Raw genomic sequence first — 16,053 nt, forward strand, 5'->3', positions numbered from 1 at the left:
AAGACATAAAAGAGGTCAAACATTTATTCCAAATCGCACCACCCCAGTACATCTTGTCCCAACGTAAAGTTTTGAATAGATAGTTTTAATAATAGAGCAATTGATAGTTTCAGTCAACAAAATTTTATCCTTTTGGGACTTATCAAAAGAAATCTTAGAGATATATCCTTACCTAACATATTGGTGAGCAACTCCAAGTTCCACCCTTCATCAAGTAAAGATCAACCACAGTCAAGTCTTTTTTATCATGTGTAAAGCATGACGATAGATATCCTTTTTGTCATTTATCACGCCAAAAGGATAAGCTACCATTCTCCAGTTTTCAGTGGATAATGTCTTGAACAGTTATTTTTTTCTATTCTTGATGTTTTCATTCCATAAATCTCTTATCTAGTCATTCTCATTCCATCATGTTGAAACCCAAAAAACAGCCAAAGATTTTCTTAATTAGGGCAAAATTGAAGATAATTCGATGAACTGAAAATAAGTTAAACTGCAATACCTATCAGCTTGCGCTCCACGGTGTCTGTACATGCACTCACTGGGATCCATCTAATTTATAATCTTTTTTCCTGTAAAAAGATTAGCAAATATTTTTGATTTAAAATACTTAGTGGGTAAATATTTCTTAATTACAATAATTCTCATTTTAAAATATTTTGAAAAAATGTGGTAACAGTAAAAGCTGTGCAGTAAAAGAAAGCAGTAAAGTAAATAATTTTATTTTCTTTCATTAATTTATGTTACACTTTTCATAATTGTGAGTCACCGTTTAAACGTATACTTTATAAGAATATGTGTTTAACCTTTTCCAACCCATCACAAAGGTAGACAACCTTTTCCATTTCCATTTCATGCACTGGTACAATGCATTCTCCCTGCTAGTACCATCCAGGGTTGACTCCTATATGCATGCATGTATCATATTTTATTAATTTTTAGCTTGCATTTAGCATTTAAAATAAAACTTGCATTTAACATTCAAAAGGGAATATAGACTTTTGCATTTTAAAATTAAAAGCAGGGAAACAATAAAAATATGCATAAATAAATAGATCCATTGTAAAATAAAAAAAACATATTATACACCTCAGCGATGTTGTCTGCTATCCTTTTCCTCAGATAATTTTAATACTTTTTTTTGAACCTATAATAACATATTAGGCTTAATTAGCTTTCAATAACACATCATATTTAATAAATTTAAATAAACTTTTGATCTAGTTTCTCAAGAATTTTAACTTAACTAATTAGATATTTTAATTTTCCCTTTTTATCTAATTAAATTATTATTTATTATTAATTAATATAGGTACTTTTCTAAATTAGTCTTAATCTTAACATTACCCATTTATTATTTAGTTCAATACATTCGAAGACAATTAATAATACATCTTAAATCTTGTTTGTAATTTAACACAAATTAATGAAGCATATAATAATAAAATGTAAAATTTAGAATTTATACCCGAAGTTGATCTCCTTAACAAATTTTTGTTCTGCTTAATCATTTTCGCTAAATAGCTAAAATTGTAAGAATCATCATTAGGATATTTCTAAAAATTAATTGAATTTACTAGATATTACATTTCATAACTTAATTTAAATAAATAACAATAATAACTTAAATAAATTAATACTTTAACTTTTTAAATCTTCTACATGCCCTAATTAATTTGAACCAACACTTTCATCATCTTCCCCACTTGCGGTCAAAAAAATATTATTTCAGGACTCCAGATGTATTCATAGTCTAATAATAGGATGTCACGTGTCAAGTGGGCCCCATTGCAGAGTGACCCATTCCCGTGTAGTGTCCCACTTGACACCTAGCCCCACCATTCCTGACTTGCACATATGCAGAAAAGATCCCGCGAGCCTTCCTTCTCCATCCTCCTTTGCGAGCCGCACAACTCTCCTACCTCTTCCTTTCACTTGAGGTAAGGGTTCGAACCTTCCAAATACACAGATGGGTTTCCTCCTTGCCCGCGATAGTTGGCAGAGCACGGTTGAGCCCATGAGGTACCTAAATGTTGAGAAAATTAGGGCGAAGAAAAACAGTAATCGACACAAATCCAGAAGAACACAGAGATTTAACGAGGTTCGACAAAGATGCCTACATCATCGGGAGCAGAGCGGCGTATTCCTTTTCAATATTCAGAAAAGAGGTTACAGAATAGAGAATCCAACTCTCTCAAAGACCTAGGATTACAAACATGTCTATTTATAATCCTAGAGTAAGCCCTACAGTACAATATGTAATTCCCAAATTACCCCTGTACCGTATAGCGGGACGTTGACCCAACACCCCCAACCCACATAACGTAACTTCCCGATTTGGACAGATTCTTTTGCTTCGCTCCGCTCTGCTCCGCTTCGTTCTAGCGTCTGTCCCTATATGGTATATAAGCCATACCATAACAAATCTCCACCTTGGCGAATATACAGCCCCTTAGGAGAAAAACTACTTGGGAGTTACACTTGCACTAATGTGGGTTGGGCCACCATGCTTCTGCTGCGCCCTCGCTGATCTCAACCCACTGAATTCCAAGAGACACATCTCTTCAATTCCAAGAGACATCTCTTCATTCCAAGCTGGTATTATGAGTTCATACCTAACAATTATCCACCTTGGCGAATATCCAGCCCCTTAGGAGAAAATGCATCATGAAGTTTCTTACACTGTAGTGAGTGGGTTGGACAACCATGCCAACTAGCAACTGCTAACATTCAACAAGTTCAAGCAATTCAAGAACTTGTTGAAAATACCTGGCTTGGTCAACATACTTGCTGCATTTCCATCATATGATCCGACAGAGTTAACTCCACCTACAACTGCACTCCCCAACAGTTTATAGATAATACCATCAGGTTTCATAACTCGTAATGTCTTCAAAATTTCTTGTGCCAACAAATCTTTCACATTTGTTTGTCACAATCCGATGTTCCTTGTTCCGTTAAACTTCACTATCTCAAAATTTGCACCAGATATTACCATTCGAATTTAATCCTGCAGTGACTTTTACCTGTCTTGTATGAAACAAAACACACACCACAAATAAATTCAAATAAACCTGAAATTTTCTCTGTCAATTTGCACAAATAAATTCAAATAAACAGATTCTTCCGCTCCGCTCTGCTTCGCTCCGCTTCTGCTGCGCCCTCGCTGATCTCAACCCACTGAATTCTAAGAGACACATCTCTTCAATTTCAAGAGACATCTCTTCATTCCAAGAGACTCCAAATCCTGGTATTATGAGTCATACCTAACACTAAACGAGCTTTCCTTCTTCTCCTCCTTTCCTTTACTGCTCGCAGCACTCAACCGAGTCGCTCGAGCCTTCTTCCCCTTCAGTTCTATCGCACACAGTGGAGCGAAACGTCCAGCTAAGCGGCTTGCCTCCTCTAAGTCCCTCTTCTTCTTCTTCTCCCTATGCTGTGGGTTTTACTTCATCCTTCTCCTTTTTCTACTTCCTCTACCCCACTCTCTCGATCTCTCACGATCCCTTTCTCTCTCTCTCGATTTTTTTTTTCTATTCAAATATGTGGCAGTGTGAGAGAGGCAAATGATAAATTTCAGTTGGGAGTTTCGTCTTTTCTAACAGACGCATCTCATTAAAATTTATTTATTTATATTATTATTATTATTATTATTATTATTATTATTATTCATTTTTCAGTTATTACAATATGATTTTAAAGAGATGGTCTATAAAAGCAAATTGTCACAACCAGACCCTAGGGTTTGCAAATTTCAAGGCTGAGTAATAAACAACTCACAAGTGAAATACAACTGTAGTTTCAAAAACTTATTTTTGATTCATTGAGAAAAATTAAAGTCAATGATCTTATTTCAAATGTAAATGACATGTAAAATAAAATTTATTCAATTAACTTATTGTATTCGAAATATGAAGTATGGTATCTCAAAATCTAGATCATCTGTTTATGAATATTATAAATATATTTGAATGCAAAATAAATGTGGATTCAATTTAGTTTTTGTGTCTACGTAGTCACATTTGTGGTGGGAAGGATAGCCGCCTTTATTTTTATTTTGAAACTCAATTATAACATAATTAAAAGGAAAATCAATAGGGAAATTACTTTTTTTTTTGCTTTTATATGGACATGATTCATTCTCTCTTTATAAAGGAAAATCATGAATTTCTATGGTCATTTGGCAACCACCAAATGCATCCATTTTTTCTTTAGTCAAGGCCTCAATGCATGCAAGATAATATTAATTTTTAAAAAAATACAGACTTTAATTATATTGAATTTTGATAATATTTATAGTGTACTTGATGGTCTTGATGGTGAATTACACCATTGAACTTAGGTTTGTGAGGGTTATTGTATATTTCATCGGATAATTCTTGCTTTTCTCACTTTCTTGATGAGTGGTTAAATTGTTATAAAAATGTTGGATTATCGAACGATAAGTTTTATGTATTGAACATGATTTTCTTACTTATTTCCCCAAAGAAACTTTAGCAATTATGGATAATCATAATAATGTAACACTTTGAATTCTTTGCTTCAGTATTGTGGTTTAGAAGTTTTTGAAATGCAAAATTTCACGACAGCTTCTGTGGATGATATTGCACGTGTGCATGAAAGGGCCTATGTAACGGGACTTGAGAAGGTAACTGCTGCATTTTGATTCGTTGTTTCTATTGGAGATAATGTATTGTTTTAATTTCTTGTTTATTGTGTTGCCCTAACTTAAATTCCTAGCGGAAATATGCTTGTCTTTAATCTCTACCTCATCATTACGTGGAAAGGATATACATGCAATCAATTGACAATATAATATTATCAGTGCTGTAGTTGTTTCTGTGTTTCCTGGAGACACTAAAGAAGGCATTCAAGTCTTTCTTTTTCTGGTTGTGCTTGTCTAATATTCTTTGAGAAGAGTTTCAAAATAGTCCCCTGACTCTTTGCAATTAGTCATTTTAGTCCAGTGTCTGTAAAATTGTTAATTTAGTCTTTGGCCTCTTTTAATGTGGGCTGAAATTGTCCTAGGAGAGACTATTTAAGCTTCAATTTAGAGAGTATGGGGATTATTTTGACATTTTTAAAGACTCTAGGAATAAAATCGCTCCATGTAAACCTTAAGGGGGACTATTTTGGTACTTAATTTCCTTTTTATTGTGATTTTTCATTTTTCTCTATGTACAGATGCATGTTGCTTGTTATAAAAATCCAGCGAAATCAAATTAATTCTCTCAGTCAAAAAATTATAATTTGGAAAGGCGGTCATTGTGATAATTATTTTTGAAGTTATGCAATTATATTAGTCAGGAGGTTTACCGTCATGGTTTTCTTTTACTCTATACTTTTTTTTTGCATTCTTATTCCTATTTTTTTTTCTTAGTAAGGCCATAATCCCCTTTCTTATTTTTTGAACAACTTTTATTAGTTTGAAATTCAAATGTTTAAATTTTCGCATGGCAAGGAATCTAACTGAGACCCTTTTTTTTTTCTAGTAGGCTATGTCAAAGGCCTCTGATGAAGGACTTATCTTCATTGATGGATCAGGACCAACTTATGCAACTGGAACAGTAAGCTTCAATCATACAATTTTTTTTTTAACTTTGTACTTGTTGAATTGAAATTTGTCCCCAAGGAATAATGCGTTGGACCAAGGGAAGGAGCGTGAAAGAGGGAGAGAAGAAGAGATAAGAGGAAGACTTCCATTGACGGGAGAAAATAGGGTCTTCTCGGGCTCTCTGACCCATTTTATTATATAAGGAAAATGTATTACAAAGTGGGGAGAGCCAAGTCCCCCTCATACATCATAATACCCTTATATTTATAGAAGATAAGAGGGACAAAAATATATTAAAATTACATATATGATCCTACTTAAAAGAGAAGAGCAAATGACATTTTAGTCCTTCATATTTAGACCGCTAGATAGTCTCGAGATTCGTGCAGATCATTTTTGAGTATACATATTAAGTTTTCTAATTTTCTTGCTCATTGATGGCGACAACTACAATAAAAACAAAAAAAAAATTATAAATCAAATAAATTTAAACACATAATTTGCTAATGATACCCCTTGTTTTTTGGGCTTGGTTTTGGTATCTTTATCGTCATTTGTTGAGTTTGTCATTCTGGAGTTTTTCGTGTTGGGGGGGGAATTTATCGAGTTCTAATGGCCGGTCGGATGAGAAGTCGGCCGTCGGAGGTATCAATCAGGAATAAAAGAAATCAGACAGAATAAAGAGTTTCCTTCTTTGCAATACTGCAAAGAAGAAAATATTATATTTGTACGGATTCTTTCCTTTTAGCTGAATATTTAGATTATGAGTATGTATTAATTAAGTTACTTAAATTAGATTATACTGAATATGTACCTAAAATAGATTGTACAAACTACTATTTATTGGAATGAAAACAAAGGAAAAGACATTCAACCTATTTGCTCAAAATATTGTCATGGTATTAGATCCTGAATCCTTGAAATTTTAGCTTTTGTTATCTTTAGCCGGCATCTTTGACTGCTTCCTCATCGGAACACTCGTTCTTGTCTTTGAGCTCTGCGGCGTCCTCGTTCGCTTTGTTTGAGTTCTACCGCTGCTTCAAGCCGATCGACTCCCTTCGATCGGACCTCTGGTGCTGAGTTTTACGACATCTTCTGTGGTGCAACATCTTCTTCATCCGACATCTTTGATCGGACCTCTGGTGCTGAGTTTACGACATCTTCTTCATCCGACATATTCGATCGGACCTCTGGTGCTGCGTCAACATCTTCTTCGTCCGACATATTCGGACGTCTGCTTCAAGCCGCTCGACTCCAATTACAAGAAATTCGTCGCTCCGATCTGCCGCGATCTCCTTCGATCCACCTGCCGCGATCTGTTTCGATCCGCCTGACGCAATCTCCCTTCGTTCGTTCTTGCCGCGATCTGTCGCGATCCTTCACTCGTTCTTGCCGTGTCGCGATCTGTCATTTTCTCCTGCCGTGCTGCGATCTGCCGTGATCCACTCGCTCGTTCTCTCCTGTCGTGTCGTGATCTGATCCGCCGCGATTTGCTCGCTCGTTCGCTCCAATCTGTCGGCCCACTCCGTTCTGCCGCGATCCACTTCGTTCGATTGTCACGATCACGACTATTCGATCTTCGACCCTAGCCTTTCGATTTGAATTTTATTTATTTGGATATTTCGATTGAGATTAATATATTTAAAATTTCTTCTGAAATCTTAGTTATCAAATTTACGGGAAAAAATTATGCCGCATGAGAGTTTCAGCTCAGAATGTTCTTAAAAGGGAAGGAACTTTGGGGTCATATTGATGGATCTACCCCAGCTCCTACTGAGACAAAAAATCTTGGTCAATAGGAAGCAAATGATGCACGGATTGTTTCCTGCAGGCAGGAAAAAGTAATGTCTTGCTTTTTCCAAGTTTACAAACAGAATAATCAACTACTAAATTCTTATCTATAGAACAAAAAACACTTTTATGTAAATGCTTCAATATCATATCATTTGAATGACCTAGTCTTTTATGCCAGATGTCTGTCTTATTCTCAACAACTGAAGATGCTAATGAAATATTCTGAGGAATAGTAAATTGTAATGGAAACAGTCTGCCCACTTTAGGCCCCTTCCGCTATCCCCTTCCTCGACACCTGATCCTGCACAATACAACCATCATGAGAAAAATGTACTTCAGAGTTATTATCCACAATTTGACCAACAGAGAATAAGTTAGTTGATAATTTAGGAGAAACCAAAACATGTTTGAAGGATGAGTTAATATCACCAACTTTCGTAATTGAAATATTATTTCCATTAGAAACCTGAATATGTTGAGTACCAGTATACGGTCGTTGGTTATGCAATAGCTCAGCAATGCTAGTCATATTATTTGTGGCGCCTGAATCAACAAACCAAAGAGAAGTAACCGAATAAATAGTTTTACCTTTTCCTATTTCAGGCATTCGTACCAATAAATGTTTTGATATTATTCATAGTGATGTTTGGGGAATTACACCAGTTAGTTCACATGCTCAATATAGATATTTTGTGACATTTATTGATGATTACAGTCGATTTACTTGGATCTTTTTTTTGCGTGCCAAAACAGAAGTATTTACTGTATTCTAAACATTTTTAACATATGTTGAAACTCAGTTCTCCGCTCGCATTAAAACATTACGTTCTGACAATGGCGGTGAATACATGTCTCATGAGTTTCAAGCATTTCTTCAGAACAAAGAGATTGTTTCACAACGTTCATGTCCCTATACTATACACCGCAGCAAAACGAAGTTGCTGAACGAAAAAATCGACATCTATTGGATACCGTGCGCACATTACTGATAGAATATTCTGTTCCAGCTAAATTTTGGACTGAAGCTTTATCTACTGCAGTTTATCTCATTAATCGCTTACCATCTTAACAATTGAAGTATGAGTCTCCCTACTATCGAGTTTTTGATAAACATCCTAATTATCATACGCTGCATACTTTCGGATGTGTTTGCTTTGTTCATCTACCTGCTTATGAACGTCATAAATTGGCAGCTCAGTCAGTCCGATATGCCTTTATGGGGTACAGTCCTAATCATAAAGGTTTTGTGTGTTATGATTCGATTAATAGTCGATAACATATTTCTTGAAATGTAATTTTTTTTAACATGAATATTACTTTCAACATCATATGTCCACATCAGATACAGTTATACTTCCACAATTTGATAATTCTTCTGCTGATAAACGATTCAAGCCAGACATTGTCTACACACGTTGCCTGCCCCCTTCATCTTCAATCCTCCCCGACCCTAATCCAGAAATTGCTCCAATAAGTATTCGACGATCAACCCGACGTATCTGTCTCGGTATTCTGCAATTTTAACTAATACTACTGTTTATACCTCTTACTTTCAAGCTGCTAAACAGACTTGTTGGGTCAAAGCCATGAAAGAGGAACTTCAGGCACTTCAAGACAATCACACCTGAGATATTGTTTCATGTACTACAGGTATTAAACCCATTAGTTGTAAATGTGTTTATTCTCTTAAACTCCGATCTGATGGCTCTCTTGACAGATATAAGACAAGATTGATAGCTCTTGGTAATCGACAAGAATACGAGATTGATTATGACAAAACAATTGCACCTGTGGCTAAGATGACAACTGTCCGACTGATGTTATCTATTGTTGCATCTAAAGGCTGGTTCTTAAAGCAGATGTATGTTAAGAATGCATTCTTACATGGGGATCTCAAAGAAAACGTCTATACGACTCCTCCTCCAGGCTTATTTTCTGCACCTTCACATGATGTTTGTAAGCTCAAACGGCCCCTATAAGGTTTGAAGCAGGCTCCACGGGCCTGGTTTGAAAAGTTTCGCAATACCCTTCTTAACTTGTCTTTTATTCAAAGTCAGTATAATTCATCATTATTTCTTTGCAAGACTAAGAAGGGAATTGTTTTGTTATTAGTATATGTTGATGATATTGTCATCGCAGGATCTGATAATCAATTGATGTCTCAGCTACAAAAACGTCTTCAGAGTTCTTTTCATATGAAAGATTTAGGGTCATTAACTTATTTCTTAGGACTTGAGGTTCACTCTTCTGCCGTTGGTATTTTTCTTCATCAGCACAACTATACAAAGGGACTCATTGCTTTGACTGGTCTTCAAGATGGTCGCTCCACTGATACCCCTTTGGAGGTAAATGTCAAATATCAACAGAATGAGGGTGACTTTCTATCTGAACCATCTCTATATCTCAATTATCTGACTATTATGCGTCCTGATATTTCATTTGTTGTGCAACAAATTAATTAATTTATGCAAGCCCCTACACATCTTCATTTAGCTACAGTTCGACGTATTATTCGATATTTGAAAGATACTTCTCATCGTGGTTTGTTCTTTTCTGTAAAGTCTCCTATCACCTTAACAGCCTATAGTGATGTCGATTGGGCTGGTTGTTTTGATACACGCCAATCTATTACTGGATGGTGCATGTTTCTCGGCAACTCTTTAATCTCGTGGAAGAGCAAGAAACAAGATCGAGTGTCTAAGTTATCAACTGAATCGGAATATCGTGCTATGTCCTCTGCTTGTTCTGAAATCATTTGGCTTCGTGGCATGCTGGCTGAGCTTGGTTTTCTTCAGCTTGAGTCTACTTCTCTTCATGCAAATAATACTAGTGCTATCCAAATTGTTTTTAATTCTGTCTTTCATGAACACACGAAACACATTGAAGTGGACTATCATTCCATTCGAGAAGTCTATGAGGAGGGTGTTATATCTCTTCCTCATATCACTTCTGATGTTCAAACGACTGATATATTTACTAAAGCTTTTTCTCGACAGCGTCATCAGTTTCTTGTCAGCAAATTGATGCTTATTGACCAGCCATCATCAATTTGAAGTGGGATATCAATCAAAAATAAAAGAAATCAGACAGAATAAAAAATTTCCTTCTTGGCAGTACTGCAAAGAAGGAAATATTATATTTGCACGGATTCTTTCCTTTTAGCTGAATATTTAGATTATGAATATATATTAATTAAGTTACTTAAATTAGATTATACTGAACATTATGTACCTAAAATAGATTGTACAAATTACTATTTATTGGAATGAAAGCAAAGGAAAAGACATTCAACCTATTTGCTAATATTGTCAGGAGGAAGAGTCGGCTGTTGGGGGAAAGGTCGGCCATCAGAGGGAAATCCTTAGGGTTGTTCACCTCGGAGGGGTGATTTAGAGTTGCTTGCCTCGGAAGGGGGTTTTGTAGTTGCTCATCCTAGAGGGGAGTCTTAGAGCTCTACACTCTCGCGGAGCTTGTCACTACTGGGTGTTTCTTATGCCTGTGACCGACCGATCTGACGCTCTTGACGTCATTGTCAGTTGTTTCTTATGCTTCTGACCAATCTAACGCTCTTGGCATCATTGTTGGTTGTTTTTACCCGAGCTCCAGTTCCCCATGTGTTAAGTGGCTACTCACATGCATGAACTCTTTGATTTAGCCAATTCTCGACCCTGAACTTTTGACATAGAGATACAAAATATTATTAAGCGTATGTATCATAAAGGAGGCTTTGAAGAAAATAACACACATGCACTGCAAAAATAACAGTCTATGTAGTTTTGAAGACATATATGAATATAATTTAATTTATGCATATAGAAAACGATTGTTGTATTTGTTTGAGATTTTAGAGAAAAAAATCATTTGGTACTTCTATACAAATTTAGTCGCAAAACCAAAGTGTGGTATCTATAAATATATATTTATGAATATGTAAGGATTTGATGGTAAGTATGTAAATCTTCCTTGATTTGAAAAGGCCGGCTGGAGGCGAGCGGCCGGACGGAGGCGTCTGGAGCTGTCGGTTGGACAACAGTTTGCTGGCCGTAGAGTAGTTTGCACAGATGGAGTCATATAAAAAAATATAAATATATACAAATTGAGGTGCAAGTTTGTAAATATAAAGGCGTATAAGAATTGAGCGTTAGGTATGTAAATCTTCTCTCTTTCGAGTTCCCCAAGCATAATTGACAATCAAAATGCGTGTATTATTTGGAGATAAAAGAAATACATCTACTAATTAATGAATTCATATAAAGGAAATACATCTACTATAAATACATCTACCAATTAATCAATTCATATAATTTTTTGGAGTAAAGGAAATAATGTAAAGTAAGAAAGGAAATAACTCCCAATTCAAGGAAATAAATATAAAATATGAAAGAAAATAACTCATAATCTAAGGAAATGATTTATTCTTCATAACTTCTTACAGGAATAAATTATTTTCTAATATAACTTATCACAGTTTCTCTTTACAACTTCTTTCAGATATTGATATACTATTTAGTATTGATTTGAGATGGTGTCTTTTGATGTTATTGTTTCTGGATGTTTTAGATTTTATTGTATTTTGTGGATTAGTGGCACTTTTATATGCATTAAATGTTTTCATAATATGGATAGTTAGATGTTAATACCGTCTAACTGATGTAACTGCTTTAGTTAATTCTAATTACCCGGCTGGGTCATGACAGTGACATTAAAGAATAAGAAGCAAGAGAAGTGAGAAGAGTCCCATTCAAGAGCACATGCATCATCGTCCGCATGCATGAGAAGAGACAATCGGGTCCGAAAGAGTGGGTGGGGTGTGTTAACTTGTGGTTAGGAGAAGCTCACGTGTTCAATAATTGAATCAAGCAAGTCTTTGACCTCGAGTCCACCACAACGAGAGGTCATAACTTCGAGCAGAAGAAGTGGAAAGAAGAAGGAAGATTTGAACGATGAGTTTAAACTTATTTTATTATATGGTTTATCTGTTTAAGTATTATGATTTATTAATTTTTGGAATAATAAATTTATAAGTAAAATGTTATTTTAGAAATTTTCTACTTCAAATTAATTTTAGAAATATAATATTAATAAAATCCATAATTAGTGTGAGATTATACAAATAAATAATAATAAAGTAATTATTAAATGTGAAAAATATGTTAATGAATTAATTTGGAAAATTTAAATGTTAATGAATTTATCTAAAAATTTTCTTTTTATATTAACTGGAAAAATTGCTAAAATTAAATTTATAGAATTTTAAATAGTAATAAGAATCTAATAGTTAAATTATGAAAAAATATTTAATATCAAAGTAGTACTAAATAAATAATAATATTTTTTGAAGAAATTTATTAAATGATTTAAGATAAAATGAGGATTTTTTTTTATAATGCATTAATGATAAAATAACACAAATTACATTTAATGTTAAGATTAACTTATACTAAACTGACATGAATACTTTACTCATGATTATAAGTATTCTAGTGTAGAAGATATTCAATACTTAAAAACAAGCAAAATCATTTGAAAATAAGATGAGTACTCATTTTATTATGCTATGGTAATACTTTTATTTCTTCTAGTCCAAATGCATTTACTGCTACTGTTACCAGTTATATTAATATCACTGCGCTCATGCTTAATTGGTTCTATTAAATTTTTATGTATATTGTACGAATAACATGTGTACTCAACATTATTTAAATTATTATAAACATTGAATATTATACAACTATATTGACTATTACACAAATGAGAATGAAATGATCATTATTAGATAGTGATTGTTATTTAATGCTTGCATGTGCATGTTATTTATGATGAAGTTCACCTATTTGTAATACTAGTGAACAAACACAAGGTACCCGTGCACGTAAATGAAAATGATTATTATATTTATGTACATTGTTTGGTACAGTTTTAGACAACGTTCTTGTGACGGTTGTATAAATAAGATATTATAGATAATAAAATGATAGAATGCAATTTGTCATGACCCGACCTGCGCTTCGAACCAAGACGGGAACAGACAGACTGTAAGAATTAAATTTTTCTAAATTCATTTGCCATTTAATAAGTAAAATCACTAATTAAATTAAATTAAAACAATATATTTAAATTTACCTCATTACTGGTTATTTGCGTCTTTTATATTCACTTAATCACTTAAATTAATCTAAAAAACAAGTTTAAAAATAATAACGAGCTAAACAAGCCAGTAAATACCCATACTCCTAAGCTACAGTAATACAAAGAATAAAATTATATGCATGTGAGTTAAGCTTTTACTAAATTAATATAAATATTTGATATTATTCAAATAATCATATTATATTAATAACATATCAATATCATTATATATCGGTATAACCGTTATAGGAGCACTGTTCAATAATTATATGAATTAAGGTACCTCAATATCAATATTCTTTTTCATATACGTGCACGGGTATCTTATTGTTCCTCCATTAGCACCATAAAAAGGTGACTCTATCATAGTTAATTATACACATTACAAGCATATGATAAAAAACATCACTTTTTAATAGTACACATGTCTTTTTCATTTTCGTAACAGTCAATATACTTATAAATCATTCAGTATTTATGATAATTATATAATATTGTCTATGCATATCATTCTACAATATGCAAAAAAATTCATAGCATTTAAAATTATGCGTTTGCATTAATTTTAATATAACTAATGATAGCATTAGTAAATGTATTTGATTTAGAAGAAGTAAAATATTATCATAGTATAAGAACACGAGTACTCTTCTCAATATTGATTAATCTGTTATTTGATTTTGTCTTGAAGTTGACTTTACTAAAATGGAATGCCTAAAATAAACATTGTATTTATATTAAAATTAAAATTATTGATTATGCTATTACAAGTTTAATAATTTAAATTATTTTAATTATCTAAAAATTTTCATTACTTTACTTTTTCTAATACCGCTTAAATTTTCTATTATATATATTATTACTATTAATTTTACTATAACTTTAATTTTGTTATTAAATAAGTTATCTTTAATTTTATTAAAGCTCACCTCATCGAGCCTCATCGAGTCCTAATCTACGCGACATCGATCTTCTGCGCATGAGAGCTTCTCCCTTTCGGCGCGGGGAAATTATTATACACAACACGTAAGCAGCACTACGTGCGTACTCCAATAATATTCCGTCATGTGTGCTAGTTAATTTGTGAGATTATTGAAGTGGAATCGCGGAGGTTATTGGGAGGGTAATTAGGGGTTATTTGTGGGTTATTGAAGCATTAATTCTAATAAAGCTGCAATAATCTCTCAATAATCTCCTAGTAATCTCTGTTATTACACTCTCAATAACCACCTAATAAATCTCCGTGGTTACACTCCGCAATAACATCATAATAACACCTCAATAACCGCACAATAATCTCTGCCTCCTGCATAACTCCGCAATAACCTCATAATAACACCTCAACGACCACTCAATAATTTTCACGGTTTCACTTCAATAACCTCCCAATAACCTCCACGTGACAGCATATTAATGGAAGTCCGCACGCAGAGCTGCGTAAGTTCTCTGTATAGAATAATTTCTCCTTCGCGCGAGAGCTAAATCGCATGCACTAGAGCATCCTCCTCTTCTACTCCTTCGATCGCGGCTCAACGCCAACTTTGGCGCCTCCTCTTCTCGATGTGCAATGATTGACTTCACTCCTTATTGTTTCTCCTCTGTACCAAACCTCTCGAAGTTCGACGCCGATACTACCTCAAGCCTCCTCGTCACCGAATAGAACGTCTCCCGCGCCGTTTGACTCCCAGTTAAGTCGTTTCATGCCATTGCCGCCCCTCCTACGCATCTATTTATACGTGTAATTATTCTATTTTGTTCCCGAACCTTCTCGTGTCAACTTCCCCCTCTTCATCTTCCCGACTGTTTGATTCCTCTACCTCCTTTGACTACCCGAATTCTCACTTTCTCTGCTTCGGTTTCTCGTTTTACCACTTCTTCTCACTGATGTTTGACTTTTTGATTCTTCTTCTGAGTAAATGAAATTGAATATTACAACATGATTGAATGTTATAAAAACTATTGAATTGTTTTATTTGACTAGTAAACTATTACTTATCTTACGTTAATTTATCTTTGATAGACTAGCATACACATTATTTTTTTATTCTTCATATTTATATATTTAGGAGTATGAGTATTCACTGATTGTTTATATCTCATTATTATTTTAAATTAATATTTTTCAATTTTAAACTTTTGATTAAAAAATAATAATAGAGAAGGAAACGTGTATAAAAGGTGAGGTCAATAAACTAAAATGAAGTTTATTATTTATTTAATTCTTTATAATAATCTTCAGCAAATCTTTCATCTTTTCTGGATTTAGAATTAATAGTTTAAAAATAATAATTTCACCGTTTGATAGTTTGTTCTCATCCTGAAAAATTTCAAGGCCAGGGTTGGGTCGTGACATAGTTCACCACACAAAATGAGAGAAAATTGTCTAATTGTGCCAATTAATGCCATTTTTTGACAGGGATGCATTTTGTATTAATATGTTTTGATTTTTTTATTCTTAGTCCTGTTTGAGACAGTTGTAGTTATTTGAAGAAGCAATTATGAAGTTGTTGTAGAAAAAGCTGTTGTTTAAATAGCTGAGGTGACTATTATGTTTTTTTTATTTTTGTTTTCAATAA

At 33.7% G+C, this 16,053-nt stretch overlaps 1 protein-coding gene across 5 annotated transcripts in view; it reads left to right on the forward strand.

Annotated features, from left to right (window-relative positions):
- The window catches only part of LOC110024235 (histone deacetylase 14), a 52,768-nt gene that overhangs the window by 22,798 nt on the left and 13,917 nt on the right, over positions 1–16,053 (forward strand). For 2 of the 5 annotated variants that reach the window (XM_020724087.1, XM_020724097.1), the window contains exons 4-5: positions 4,547–4,648; positions 5,496–5,567. The exons of 1 other annotated variant lie outside the window; for it this stretch is intronic. In XM_020724087.1, coding sequence (XP_020579746.1) covers positions 4,547–4,648; positions 5,496–5,567 — 174 coding nt within the window. The remainder of the gene's footprint in view (positions 1–4,546; positions 4,649–5,495; positions 5,568–16,053) is intronic. 2 more of the 5 variants (XM_020724105.1, XM_020724113.1) reach the window with 2 other exon arrangements.

The sequence above is a fragment of the Phalaenopsis equestris genome, unplaced genomic scaffold (assembly GCF_001263595.1).
Source record: "Phalaenopsis equestris unplaced genomic scaffold, ASM126359v1 Scaffold000002, whole genome shotgun sequence".
Taxonomy (NCBI): domain Eukaryota; kingdom Viridiplantae; phylum Streptophyta; class Magnoliopsida; order Asparagales; family Orchidaceae; genus Phalaenopsis; species Phalaenopsis equestris.